General features: G+C 35.7%; 1 protein-coding gene and 1 pseudogene across 1 annotated transcript in view; both read right to left on the bottom strand.

Moving 5' to 3' along the window:
* Positions 1-1,327: 1,327 nt before the first annotated feature.
* On the bottom strand, positions 1,328-12,274 carry LOC107705449 (glycogen phosphorylase, liver form-like; annotated as a pseudogene).
* A 592-nt stretch (positions 12,275-12,866) lies between these two features.
* The window catches only part of LOC107705365 (E3 ubiquitin-protein ligase TRIM9-like), a 25,245-nt gene continuing 22,925 nt past the window's right edge, over positions 12,867-15,186 (bottom strand). Inside the window, exons 8-9 of the mRNA XM_016508623.1 lie at positions 14,426-14,588; positions 12,867-14,164 (exon numbers count right to left, since the gene is read on the bottom strand). Of these exons, the coding sequence (XP_016364109.1) occupies positions 14,087-14,164; positions 14,426-14,588 (241 nt within the window). The 3' untranslated portion in view covers positions 12,867-14,086. The remainder of the gene's footprint in view (positions 14,165-14,425; positions 14,589-15,186) is intronic.

The following is a 15,186-nucleotide window of genomic DNA, read 5'->3' on the forward strand; positions in this document are numbered from 1 at the left end:
TTCAGTTGCAGACAGAAGGCTCATTCCATCACTGTGGTGTCTGTCTAACTCTGTTTCCACTTAATTTTACATGGCTTTTAAACAATTAAAGTCATTACAGAAACAGTGCCACAAGCTGCTGAAAACCAAAACTACTTCCCTCATCTCACATGGCTACAGTTCTGCAATCTCAGATGATCGAGGTCATCAGTCCATAACAGTGACTCTTAGCAACACATACACACAGCAACATTAAATACACAAACACGCCATTAAACACGCAAAATACACACCCATACTAAGATCACTGCCACTTCCTTTTCACTTCGTTTATCTAACATGCTTTGAGGTGAAAGACAAGTCTTTCATTGTTAAAGAAACAAAGTTCTGAACTTCAGCATTGCAGTCACAAATTAATCGACAAATCAAATCACGGCACAAACTCAAACCATATGCAGGACACACAACATTAAAGTTTAATGCCGAATGAATACATGAATCTATTATAAATGAGATGACACATTTATGTGTGATAAAGTCAAAGTTAAACCCATCATCAGAACATACCCGGCGGTTTCACAGAAGCGCGCAGTCTCTCCGTTATTCGGCTATAAATCCATTAGTTTGATCCGGAGCTCGCCCTCAGACTGAACCGTTCTGTGTGTTTGGATCTAATGCCGGAGCTAAAGCTGTGAATGTGATGTCTTTCTGCTGAGTGCTCGGGTCAGTGTGCTACATTGTCGGTTATAATGGGGCGGTCAGGGAGATTTTGAAAGGCCCTGCAGGAGGAAGAGGAGGAGACGAGCAGAAACACAGCGCGCGACAGCGACTCCGGCAGGACAGCGATGGAACGACGCACCTGTTGAGCTAAAATTTTTTACACTAGTGCCAAAGCCATTTATGCACACCAAAGCTGCTTTCATTTGATCAAAAATACAGTAAAACAAAACAAAATAACTATTTTCTATTGTAATATATTCCAAATGACATTTATTTTTGTGATAATAAAGCTCAAATACAATTTCTTATTCTCAGCTGAAAATGATTGACTTCTATTTTATTAGTATGTCTTATTATTTTTGTGTAAACTGCTATACTTTTTCAGGATTCTCTCTCTCTCTCTCTCTCTCTCTCTCTCTCTCTATATATATATATATATATTAGGGGTGTAACGGTACACGTATTCGTACCGAACCGTTTCGGTACGGGTCTTTCGGTTCGGTACGTATGTGTACCGCACGAATACAGTTTTTTTTTTTTTTCTCACAGTAGACTTTATATTTTAATCAATTAATTCCTTGCTGAATAAAAGTATTATTTTCTTTCAAATAAAAAAATCTCCTGACCAAAAACTGTTGAACAATAGTGTATATTTACAGTCATTTAATTACTAGATGCTTAGTGTGTTTTGGGTGCATGTTTTGTTTAGCATTGTGTTTCTTTGGAATTAAACCCACAACTTTGGTGTTGCAAGCCCTTGCTCTGGTAAAACTATTTCATTTTCTTTTGTACTATATAAGTGCAGAATGTCAATATGTTGACCCATGAAACTCTTTGTCCTCTGCCTCTCATCCACTCTTCTTTTTTATACAATTTTCTCATTTTTCTTATACATTTTCCATAAAATCATTATATTGACTAATACTGTATGAATAAACGGACACGATGTTGAACTCACTGAATTAAAATATGAGGTTTATCTGAGCTTTTTGCTTGTACAAGGCACTCCTTTAGAAAAACTTGAAATAAAAAACTAAAACTGAATTAATTCTAAGTTATGTAGTTATATTAATTACTGTAACAAGTCTTCTCATGATCCTATGACTCTGTGCTGACATGTTCAGTTCTTGCGCAGGGCGCGAGCGGTTTCCTCCAAAGCTTCACGGGGTTCGCTGGGTGGAGGAATCTTCAGGTCAGTGGGCTCCACTCCCCAGATCTCAGTGGCGTACTCTTTAATGGTACGGTCACTGGAGAACTTTCCAGATGCTGCAATGTTCTTAATTACCACCCGAGTCCACTCTCTCTGATCCTGTCCAAAACAGAGAAATATGGACTATATTAATTGCACTTTTAGGGTCTCTTTGTAATTTTTTGGAGCTTGACAGCCATGGTCACTTTGAGCTTTTGCTATATAGAAAAGAATTGTGTAATCATTCTTAAGTCTCACATCTTCTTAAATCATAAGATTCTTAAATTTCAATAGCTTGGAGTTGGAAATTAACAAACTGAATCAGTAAAGGAGTAATGACGATGTGTCTGAATGTCATTGAATTAAATGAAATGAAAAGTAGTGATAAAAGCTTTTCGAAACTCTGAATCAACTGAATTAATTCACAAAATGATTCACTGTTTTTACAAACATGCATACAGACACATTTTACAAACCAATTACAAATGTTATTATGAAAGTGTAATCTATTAAATATAATCTACTAATCATTAAATACCATTAAATATGAATAATTTGTGTTTGTTTATTAATGTGTGTTTTTAGGTAGGACTTGTCTATTTAGACCATTTAGAATAATAAACTATCACTGTCTGTATTTTATTATACATGCATGTTTATTACATTCACTTAAATTAATTAGAACTGAACCTACATTATAAAACTGTTAAAACCCTTTTTTACAAAGTCTTGTTTGCTAAAATCATGTGACCTGGCCAGTTCGATGTGGTCCGAATCTCTGGTTGAACAAAAGTTTCGCAAAGGTTTTAATTCTACATGAAGCAGGATGAAGGAGAACGTTGAGCAATAATCTGAAACTCTGACGTGTTTATTAGGCAAAATGTGTTTGTTTGATAATGTTCACCTTATACAGAGCGCTGACTCTCCCTTGACACTCGACGTAAGACCCATAGTCTGCGAATACTTTAAACCTGGGGGACAGTTTTAGAGAGCGTAAGAGAGTTTGCAGGGTAAGAATTTGAGAAAGAAAGTGTGAGTGTTTTACCGATCATGATGGAACAGCATGTTGATGATGTCATTGAACATCTCAGGCTGTTTCGGTGAAAAATAGCCACTTTTGATCTGATTTATGGCTTGTTTCAGCTCTGGAAGACTCTCGTAATATTCTAATGCATCATAGCTGCACACACACACACACACACACACACACACAAAGGAATGGTTAATGTCTTCAAAGATAGCATGACATTTACTCAGCATCCATTTCCATGTATTTAATCTCTTTGTCTCACTCCCTACCCTTCTTTATCCATCTCTGCCACATCTTCCACCCTCATGCCAAAGATGAAGAGGTTTTCTTCTCCGGCTTCTTCTGCCATCTCCACGTTGGCACCATCCATAGTGCCAAAGGTCAGCGCCCCGTTCAGCATGAACTTCATATTTCCCGTTCCGGAAGCCTCTGTACCTGCAGTGGAGATCTGCTCTGACAGGTCTGTAGCTGGAATCACTGCACATAAAACACAGACAATCATAAATGTATCCATTAATATGCAAACAATCTTATACTTTTGATATAAAATGTTGTGAGTGTGTATGTCACCTTTCTCTGCAAGTGACACTCTGTAGTTCTCCAGGTAAATGACCTTCAGTTTACGGCCGATCACAGGATCATTATTCACAACATCAGCGACGGATGTGATCAACTTAATGATCATCTTTGCCATGTGATATCCAGGAGCAGCCTGCATAAACATATGTAGTAAAGCATACAGGTTGAGGTTAGTAATTTTTATTTTGAAAGAAATTAATACTTTTGATCAGTAGGAATGCATTAAATTGATCAAAAGTTGCAGTACAAGCATTTATAATGCTAGAAAAAAATGTCTATTGCAAATAAATGCTGTTCTTTTGAACGTTCTATTCATCAAAGAATCCTGAAAAAAATGTATCACAGTTTCCACAAAACTATTAAGAAGCACAATACTGATAATAATGAGAAATGCTTCTTCGGCACCAAATTAGCATATTAGAAAGATTTTTGAAGGATCATGTCACTCTGAAGACTGGAGTAATGGCTGCTGAAAATTCAGCTTTGCCATCACAAAGATAAATTACATTTTAGAATATATTAAAATAGAAAATGCTTATTTTAAATTGTAATAATATTTCACAATATTACTGTTTTTACAGTATTTTGGATCAAAGAAACGCAGCCTTGGTGAGATTAACATTAAAATAACTAACTGACCCCAAACCTTTTGAACATGTACATATTGCAAATCAGTGCATGTGAGTGTGTTGTTGTTTGTTTTACCTTTCCACCGATAATCACGGTCCGTGGTACGAACGGTTTAATGGGGCTCCTTTTGATGCCTGTGTGTGAAAAAGTTGGAACATTCTTCAGTATCTTATTTTGTGTTGCACAGAAGAAAGAAAGTCAAAGATAAGTCAGAGATGACAGAATTTTTAAAGGAGTCTCGACATAGGTAAAAGTATTTTGAAAAACATATAAAAATGACAGCTTAATCAACATGTGCGAGTGTGTGTTTGTTTTCTGTACATACGGTTGTACATGGTGATGACGTGAAGGCAGTTGAGCAGCTGTCGTTTGTATTCATGGATTCTTTTCACATGGACATCAAACATGGATGCAGGATTTATGTCCACCTTGTACACCTTCTCTAAATATTGCGCAAACTTCAGCTTGTTATCCTACACGCACAAAAAAACATGCCAAAAAATGAACTGGAACTTACTTAGAATTAAAATGAACAAATCTTTTGACTAATTTCATTTGAGTCAGAAATGCCCACAGAAAAACTCAAAAGCAGTAAACAATTATATAAAGAGGGGGGAAAAAAGAAATGTACTCCTAGATTACCAAGATCTACAAATTTAATATGAAACCTGTTTGACTTTGGCTACATCTCGGATGAAAGCATCGTCGTCAACCAGATCATTCAGCTTCTGCAGTTGATTTAGATCTTTCACATACTCTTCACCGATAGCCTAGAAGCACACAAACAAAACATATGAAAATTTTTTTTGGAAACTGAAAAAATATGTTATAAAAACACTGTGTGTGTTGGACCTCTGCGATCAGATCAGCGAGTCCTGGGTTGCAGAGCCTTTTGATGCCTGTGTGTGAAAAAGTTGGAACATTCTTCAGTATCTTATTTTGTGTTGCACAGAAGAAAGAAAGTCAAAGATAAGTCAGAGATGACAGAATTTTTAAAGGAGTCTCGACATAGGTAAAAGTATTTTGAAAAACATATAAAAATGACAGCTTAATCAACATGTGCGAGTGTGTGTTTGTTTTCTGTACATACGGTTGTACATGGTGATGACGTGAAGGCAGTTGAGCAGCTGTCGTTTGTATTCATGGATTCTTTTCACATGGACATCAAACATGGATGCAGGATTTATGTCCACCTTGTACACCTTCTCTAAATATTGCGCAAACTTCAGCTTGTTATCCTACACGCACAAAAAAACATGCCAAAAAATGAACTGGAACTTACTTAGAATTAAAATGAACAAATCTTTTGACTAATTTCATTTGAGTCAGAAATGCCCACAGAAAACCTCAAAAGCAGTAAACAATTATATAAAGAGGAGGGGGGAAAAAAGAAATGTACTCCTAGATTACCAAGATCTACAAATTTAATATGAAACCTGTTTGACTTTGGCTACATCTCGGATGAAAGCATCGTCGTCAACCAGATCATTCAGCTTCTGCAGCTGAGTCATATCTTTCACATACTCTTCACCGATAGCCTACAAACACACACAAATGAAACATATAAAAACATCAACTGGCAAATGTGTAATAAAACAAGAGAAAAACATCTGCGATCAGATCAGCGAGTCCTGGGTTGCAGAGGAGCAGCCAGCGCCGTGGTGTGATGCCGTTTGTTTTATTCTGAAATTTCTCTGGTTCCAGCTCACTAAAGTCTCGGAATCTAAATGATCAAAATTAAAATCAATTAAGAAAATAATCGGCAGTGGGATGCAGGATTGTTTGTATGTGAGATAGAGAGGCCTACACGTCTCTTTTGATGATGTCGGAGTGAATCTCTGCAACTCCATTGACTCTGTGTGAGCCCACAATGCAGAGATGAGCCATGTTTACTCTCTTTCCCCCTTCCTCCTCGATCAGAGACATACTGCGGATTCGATCCATATCATCTGGAAACAGAGATGCTATATGCTACAAAGACACACACACACGCACATACACACATATACATACAAAAACATTAATTTGGTGTCTGCTCTAAATGTAAGTGTGCATGTGGGTTTACCTAGCTACACTTTGAGGACAAATTTAAACTGACAAATCCTCTGTTTAGAGTCTTCAACTGGAAAATGGCTCATAAATAGTGCTGTCACACAATTAATCGCGATTAATCCAAGCGGCAACCTTCCGGTCTCTCTCGTGAAACCAACACGGAAGTGACTAAAACTGCAATTCAATTGGCTCCAAAAGGGAGTCAGTCCCATAGACTCCCCATGTTAAAATGCCCAACTTTACAGCAGAAAAAAATATGTTTACAGCCTGGTTTATATGTACTGTATATATAAATACACACACATACAGTATATATATTTAAAAATATTTACATATTTTTACATGTATATATTTATATTCATATAAACTTAATCGCGATTAATCATTTGACAGCAGTACTCATAAATAATAAAGTAAATGCAGAGTCTGGGTGTAAGTGTACTCACATCCAGGTGTATTTGGTTGAGCTTGTATATGATCTGCAGGTGTCAGGGTAAAAGTTTCTCCATCAGTTCCACTGGCCAGCGCTCCAGAGCTTCAGGCAGAACCGTGCGGTTGGTGTACGCAAACGTTTGTTTAGTGATATTCCAGGCCTAGATACTCACACAGAAGAACTCATTTCAGTAATCATATTGCCTTGATAAAATCGACATAAGATGAATGTACAAAACAAAACAAAATGTTGACCCTAACTAGTGTTGTTGTTCTTAACTACAACTAAAACTATTAAAATTAGTGTATCATGAATTATACATAAATCTCACTGTGTCCCAGTCTAGTTTCTCAATGTCCACAAATATCCTCATCAGTTCAGGGATGGCCATAGCAGGGTGAGTATCATTCAACTGGATGGCTACCTGACAAACAAATATGCAGAATCACACAAGTACATTACTTAAATGTTAATAACATAATGCAAAGCACTAATGTAGTGACTAGCATGGGTGGTAAGTGCCTGCAGAATTACAGTGTGGAATGCTTGTTTCTGGTCAAGTGAGATGTTTAGTGTAAATGTGTATAGCGAAAACAGACCTTATCAGGGAAGCTATCAAATGACATCAGTCCAGAGCAGTTCCTCTTTGAGGTCTTAAAGCGCCGAATCACATCTTGTAAAGTCGCTGCCACCACAAAATATTCCTGCTTCAACCGCAGCGCCTTTCCTTCAAAGAACTACAACACCCACAAATTGCAGTGTCAAAAAACTACAAATGAGTGTGTTTGGGCTAAAATCTCATCTGAAATCAGATGTGAGATTAACCATCTGATGCACCTACATTGGATAATTGAAACCTAATTTTCTGCACACAAAAATGAATGCAGATTAATGCAGTTTAAATGCAGAAAAGCTATTTAAACCTCAATCTGCCTGAGCACACAGACAAAACGGGTGGAAAAAAACTTACATTGTCATTTGGATAGAGTACACGGGAAATGTTTTCTGCTAAGTTACGGTCCAAAACTGCCTGAATATAATCACCAATATTAACTGTGAAAAGAAAACAACATACGTCATTGAATTATTACATATGAATTCCAGTGGCACTTATTTCAGGTGTTTGACGAAATTGTAAATGTTAGGGCTACTAAAATTTAATTTGATATTTAATAGTCATTTTTAAATTAAATTAAATTTACAAATGAGTGTGTTTGGGCTAAAATCTCATCTGAAATCAGATGTGAGATTAACCATCTGATGCACCTACATTGGATAATTGAAACCTAATTTTCTGCACACAAAAATGAATGCAGATTAATGCAGTTTAAATGCAGAAAAGCTATTTAAACCTCAATCTGCCTGAGCACACAGACAAAACGGGTGGAAAAAAACTTACATTGTCATTTTGATAGAGTACACGGGAAATGTTTTCTGCTAAATTACGGTCCAAAACTGCCTGAATATAATCACCAATATTAACTGTGAAAAGAAAACAACATCCGTCATTGAATTATTACATATGAATTCCAGTGGCACTTATTTCAGGTGTTTGACGAAATTGTAAATGTTAGGGCTACTAAAATTTAATTTGATATTTAATAGTCATTTTTAAATTAAATTAAATTTAATTTAATTCCATTTCAAATGGTTAAATTGACTGGTAATTTAATTTAGTAATTTATATTAGTTCAATTTAATATTTAACATTAATTAGTATCCATTTTGAATTGATAAATACTGGTTAAACTGAAAACAGACAAATAAAGAAAAATTAAGACAAATGCATTTTCTTTGTCTGCTAAATGACTAAATGTAAATGTAATATAAATGAATACTATGCACTGATTAATTTTTCACAATAAGACCAGGAAATGGGGTACATTTTAATTTTGAAGTTGACTTTATTAAAAAGATACTTTTATAATGTTTGTCTTGTATAAATGTCTGCGGTTAATATGGGTTGGTATTCTGTTGTGTGAATGACTCACAGTCTCGCAGGTTGAAGTCATTGGGTGCGCGTGCAGACCACAAGCGCATAGTGTTCACTGTGTTGTTCATGTATCCAGGGATTGGCGTGTCGTACGGCATGGCAAGGACCACCTATACCATTAACATGCATTACAAACCTGGCCACGGTACCGCTATCCTTTAAGTGTGTATTTATTCGTGTAACTCTGTTGATACCTGTGTGTCGACCCATTTCGGTTCCTTCCCATCCTCTTCGTCCACACGGCCGTAGAAATGCACTGGCAGCATGAACTCAGGACGGGCTTTCTCCCAGGGGTTACCGTACCTCAACCAATCATCCGCCTCTTCAATCTAACAGACAATGATACAGAGATGAAAGAGGACAACAGCAAACAGCTGCACTGGAGGACATAGTACTCAAATCTAGGGCAGGTTAAAGTTCAAGTGTGTGTATTTTTAAAAATGAGCATTTTCACTGCACAAACACACCATTATCACTTGTCCTTCTGCAAATAAATCGAGCCGCTGTTTCTTATCAACCTACTACTGCTGGCACGAGATCCCTATTGGTGCAGTATTATCAGCTCTGTGACAAGCTCACATGCACCAGGCCAGTGACCACAACGCAGTGGACTCCTGGCCCATTTACATTGATTTTTATGCAGACACAGTCCTACAAAGTATCGCAAATTGCAAAGTACCCAGAATTTTGTGGAAATGCAAAATATATATATTTTTGAAGATACATTTAGCATAAGTAGATAGAAAATATATATAAATTATAAGTAGTGCTGTCAAATGATTAATCGCGATTAATCGCATCCAAAATAAAAGTTTTTGTTTACATAATATATGTGTGTATACAGTGTATATTTATTATGTATATATAAATACAAACACATGCATTTATATATTTAAGAATAATAAGCTATGTTTATATATTATATATATTTATATATAATATAAAATATAATAATATAAATATATAAATGTATATACATGTAAATATTTTCAAAATATAAACTGTATGTGTGTGTATTTACATATATATACATAATAAATAAACACAGTATCCATACATATAGTATGTAAACAAAAAAGTTTATTTTGGACGTAATTAATCGCGATTAATCGTTTGACAGCACTAAATATAAGTAACTAAAACCTACAGAAAAATATATTTATTTAAATATATTTTTAAATCTATATTAGGAATATGTTTTGACACTTTTTGTACTCTGAAATATATTTAAAAATATATCTGAAAACATAAAAACATGTATGAGAAAATATAAGTAACTAAAATGTATCTAAAATATATTTATTTTAAAATCTTTATTAGTGATACATTTTGGCATTTTTGTATTCTGAAATATATTTAAAAATACACCACAAATGTTTGCTTTATGGGTCAGAACTACTATAATTAACTGTATTATGACATCAGAAGCTTGCATATGAGAAAGTTTTTTAATTAATAAATTAAGGGAATCTGGGTGAATTCACCTGCCAGCCATCTTTGATTTTCTGGCTGAAGATTCCATACTCATATCGGATCCCATATCCATAAGCAGCCAGACCCAGAGTTGCCATGGAGTCGAGAAAACAAGCTGTGGATCACGTACACACAGTAAATATTGCTAATTTATATTAATACGGTAAATTATTTGTACAGTATAGTGTATGTGTGAGAGAGAGCAAGAGAGAAAGAGAGAGACCTGCTAATCTTCCCAGCCCTCCGTTCCCTAATCCGGCATCTTCTTCCATCTCTTCCAGATCCTCCATATCCAAACCCAGCTAAAAGGAAAAAGAGAGATTTAAAGAAAGCCAGACGCACAGATGGATAGACAAGTGTTTAGTCCTCTCTCACCTGGTAGATAGCCTCATCACAGGCGTTCTGCAGACCCAGATTAATCATGGTGTTCTGGAGCGCCCTACCCATGTAGAACTCCAGTGACAGGTAATATACACGCTGAAGCACACAGAAATATAAACAATTTAAAAATCAAACAGAGCATTCTTGGAGTGTACATTGGGTGCAAATTATTTTCCATCACAAAAAAAAATATATAGTGATCTTACTTAAGCCGTGCATAACTAGACAAAAAAAAGTATGAATTTTCATAACTTTTCCCGGACTGGAAATCACAATAAGTTGCCTACTCTAAAATATTATTATTATATATTTTTTTTTAATAAATAAAAAATTATCTTATATATCCAGGTTTGTCATGACAGTCTGAACCCTGGTAATAATCACAAACAACTGGAACAAATACATTATTTGAATCCATAAAACTTACTTGTAATGCATTATATTTCAAATATTTAACCCTCATCCGTCCCACCCGAACCTATAACAAAAGTGTCCCTCGCGGGTCAAAATGACCCGAAGGTCAAAAATAACACTTATTTTATTTTTGGTCCAGAAAGCTTATATTGGAACATTTTTATAATTTTTTCCCTAATTTTTTATGTAGGTTTTTCTATTATTTTTTGATGATTTTTATCATATTTACCTTTTATTCTGGATATTTTTAAGAAAACATAAGCAAATAAGCAGTTTTTGTACATTATTTCACCAAAAAAAAAACAAAGAAAGACAGTCCTGTTTCATCAAAAACCAACAGATGGCCTTGGAATTGAGTCACTGAGTGTCTCTGATGCCATCTGGTGGGGAAAAATTACATAAAATTGCATTTTATGGTTACAGCCACTAGAGGGGCCTATAGAACCCTATCATGTGTGTGTGTGTGTATGTGAGTTTTTTCTGCATTGGGGATATTCTGTAGTCTCAGCCCTTCGTTTGGGTATAAATCTTTACTGGATTGTCTCAGATTTTGTATAGGCCTATCAAAAAAAAAATCTAATGTAATGAAAAATGCAGTTTTCTAGTAAATTCCATTAATTCTTTGCGGGTCAAAATGACCTGTGAGGGACACTTTTGTCACTTTTTTTATTGCACCCATTTAAACTCCTCGAATCCACTCAAATTGTTTTGTGTGTATTCCCGGTGCAAGTGTGACAGAAGAAAAGAAATCTTGGACCGGTACGATCAACACACGATTTTTAGAATTTTTTTGAAAAAACTTGTTGGGTCAAAATGACCCGAGGGACGGATGAGGGTGTTAAGCACCTGACTTAATTATCCTAACCGACAGCTTCACTACAACCTGTTAATCTCATAATAATTAAAAGTGAAAAAAAAAAAACTTATTTTTTCGTATTGGTAAAACCATTACCAATATGTCATCGTGAAAATATCTCTTATATTCCAATAAAAGGGTACTCTGTTAACGTAATACAAATCAAATTTTTCCAAATTACATTTCATTTCGATAATACATTTTTGCTGTGGCAAAAAGTTTCAAACAAATTTACCACGTGACTTCTTTAAAGTAAACCGGACTCACCTTGGGGTCGGCCTCATAGTAGAACTGCTGTGTTCGGATCCAGCGGCCCACCAGGTGATCACGCACCGTGTGCGCGAGCGCGAAATAATAATCGCGCGGCGTCGCGACGTTCCTGTCTTTGACCAGCGTGAAGTGCAGGTGCCGGTTAAAGCCCTTCTTCAGCTCTGCCACATTCTCCACACCGACGATCCCTCTGATGCTGATCTGCTTCCGCTTCTCCTGGTCCGTTAGAGGAGTCGCCATCCTGAAGATCACCGGCTACACCGAGCACCGGGGGTCACGAGCCTCATATTTTTATAGGAGGCACCGAGGGAGGAGCAGAAAGTCTCTCTCTCTCTCATTGGACTTATTGAACTTTTTTAACCATGGTAAACATACAGTATATGAATCAATGACTTGACATTAAAAATACATAATATTGCAGCTAACACAGTCACTTGAATACACATCTTCTATGATGAACATGTTTTCAGTTTTTTAATTAAAATTAATTTTGATATTTTTGTAGGGCTTCAGTCAAAAATGTCTCTCAGACCTAAGATTTTTGAAAAATGTAATAATTAAATTACTATTGCTTCTTAATAATATTGTAACTGTAAAGTCATAATTAAATTATTTAAATTATATAAACCACATAACTACAAAGATTTAAAACATAAACAGTAATAAAAAGATTTGCCGTTGCAAATTTCCACAAACTATTTTGGAAGGGAAATGACAGAAGACAGTTTTATATTGCACCTAATCCAGTTTATTGAGCATAGAACTTTACAGATAACAACAATTCAGACACAATAGTAGTAATAATAATAATAATACATTTCTTATATTGGGATTAATTTATGAAAAAATACAATTTACAATGGGTGAAATTTTCCCTCACTGCACCCAAACATTCAATTGTTTGTTGAGCAAAACCATCTGCTCAACAAACAGATAAAGTACAGCACTTGCCCCATATTTTAACCCCACCAGTGGGATTTTAAATATTTTTCTTAATGCAAAAGTACATCCTTTACAGTAAACTAATAGCCAATGCTTCAAGCAGCTACAATGTATGCTGTCTTGTTTAAAGTTGTCTCTCTTTTGGATTTGCAGCTCTACTCTTTAATATTGCAATATTTTCTCACATTGAACATAAGCAGCACCAGTTATTTGTTTAGCATTTGCGTTTAGCTTGTGCGGATTTGAGGCAGCAAAGGAGAAATAAAACAGAGAGAGAGAGAAACAAAAACTTTATTCATTCTCATCTCTCCATAATACGTTACGCAAGGCTATGAAAATGCCTGTGTATGTGTATGTGTGCATGTATTTGTCCCAATTAGTGTTTTCTATTCTGTTCAACAAACAGAAAGCCATTACCTCCTCACTGACACACATTCAGCTCATTCTGGCATTGTCTAATATGTCCCAATTGTATGTTCGCTCATCCACTGTGAATGCGGAAGGATGGAAATATCGGGTTTGGGTCAGGGTTTGAGTGTCAGGGTATAGGGTTTAGGATGTATAACATTAGCTAAGGCATAATATGCATGAAGAGGTTGTAATATTAGATATTTTGCTCTAGTTTCTGTCCCCATCTGCAGTTAAAATCACCTGTATATGCAACAGAACATTTCTATGTAATGTAAAATGCATCCTCTAAGGTCTAACACGTCAGTAACTTATGTCTAAGCTTAACTTCACACAGAGGATTTTTATCATGAAACAACAGACAGAGATCTGCTAATATCTAGTAATCTAGGAGTTCACATCCATGAGCACCTTTTCCATAAAAACAACAATGACAACATCAATAATAATAATCATATCTAGAAAAAGTGTAAGAAAGAGAGAAGAAAATGATTCAAGAATTTCAATATCAATTTACCTCACATACATCAGGGTCAGAGTTAAGGTTAGGGTTAAGTTAGGGTTGAGTTAACCCTAACCCTCACATATATCAGGTCCATTACAACTCTCAGACCTTGTTAAAACGTATTAATGACTGTCAGCAGCAATTCCCCCACCAAGTACTCACAGCTGAATCCATGTGCACTTGTCTGTGCATGTGTGTACATACAGTATGTATATAAGTGTGTAATGACTCTTCAGCAGACTGAGCCTGCAGCTTCACATTCTCCAGGTGTATAAAAATCAGGAATAGGCAGCCCAGAATGAAGAGTCACCTATGAAAAGAAACACACACAAAAATTATCGCTCATAAAAGCCTTTTGGTTTAAGTTAGTATATTAGTATATATACTTTATATATAACTTTTTGAAAACAGAAAGAAGGAAGTGTGTTGCATCATCACACAGTCCGCACAGATCTCATTACATTAGTTTTCACTAAAGTGTATTCTTTTAAGTGTATTTTTTTCTGTTACTCTCTTTAAAATGCTGAAGTGTACTAAAATGCTTGCAGTGAATTAATGAAATTAATGTTACCTGAACGTTGCGGTTGAGGCTGATGGCCGGGTAGTACATGCCCTCCAGTGTGTTGAAGGCAACGGGTCCCTGTTGCTCATCATTTATCAAAAATAACAGAATCCCACGAGAGAAATCCAGCAGCACACCCACAGTCGCTCCTTTACGTATTCCTCCATCCGTACTGAGAGAAGGAGAAAAGAAAGAGAGAATAAATGAAAGATGATGCACTGACCAAATAGAGTGCAAGACCTATAATAGACGCTCATGTTTGACTCAATAAACACATATAAAATACAAAACTATCATTTTTTATTTAAAGTGGTCATATGATGCGATTTCAATTTTTCCTTTCTCTTTGAAGTGTTACAAGCTCTTGGTGCATAAAGAAGATCTGTAAAGTTGCAAAGACTAAAGTCTCAAATCCAAAGCGATATAAAATCGACGTGTTTCAGAAAGGCGGGGCATAGAGGAGAAACAATAATGTACAGTATGTGGAAAATAATGTTTTTTTTTTACCTTAAACCGCATAAACACATTTCATTACACCAAATACACAAAATAATGTTATTTTTTAGCAACATCATATGACCCCTTTAACATTTGCATGAGCATTTCCTTTCCTCTGCATGTGAATAATATAAACCAGCAGCAGGTGGCAGTAATGCATCACATTTTTAATCTACTTGTAGTTTTGCTAATTTCCGCCACAAATTAACTACCAGTTCCATCATTCCATCATATGTATTCTGTCTACAACCCCCCCCCCCCCCCCCCCAAAC

Source organism: Sinocyclocheilus rhinocerous, unplaced genomic scaffold, assembly GCF_001515625.1.
Source record: "Sinocyclocheilus rhinocerous isolate Xijiao unplaced genomic scaffold, SAMN03320098_v1.1 scaffold564, whole genome shotgun sequence".
Classification (NCBI taxonomy): Eukaryota; Metazoa; Chordata; class Actinopteri; order Cypriniformes; family Cyprinidae; genus Sinocyclocheilus; species Sinocyclocheilus rhinocerous.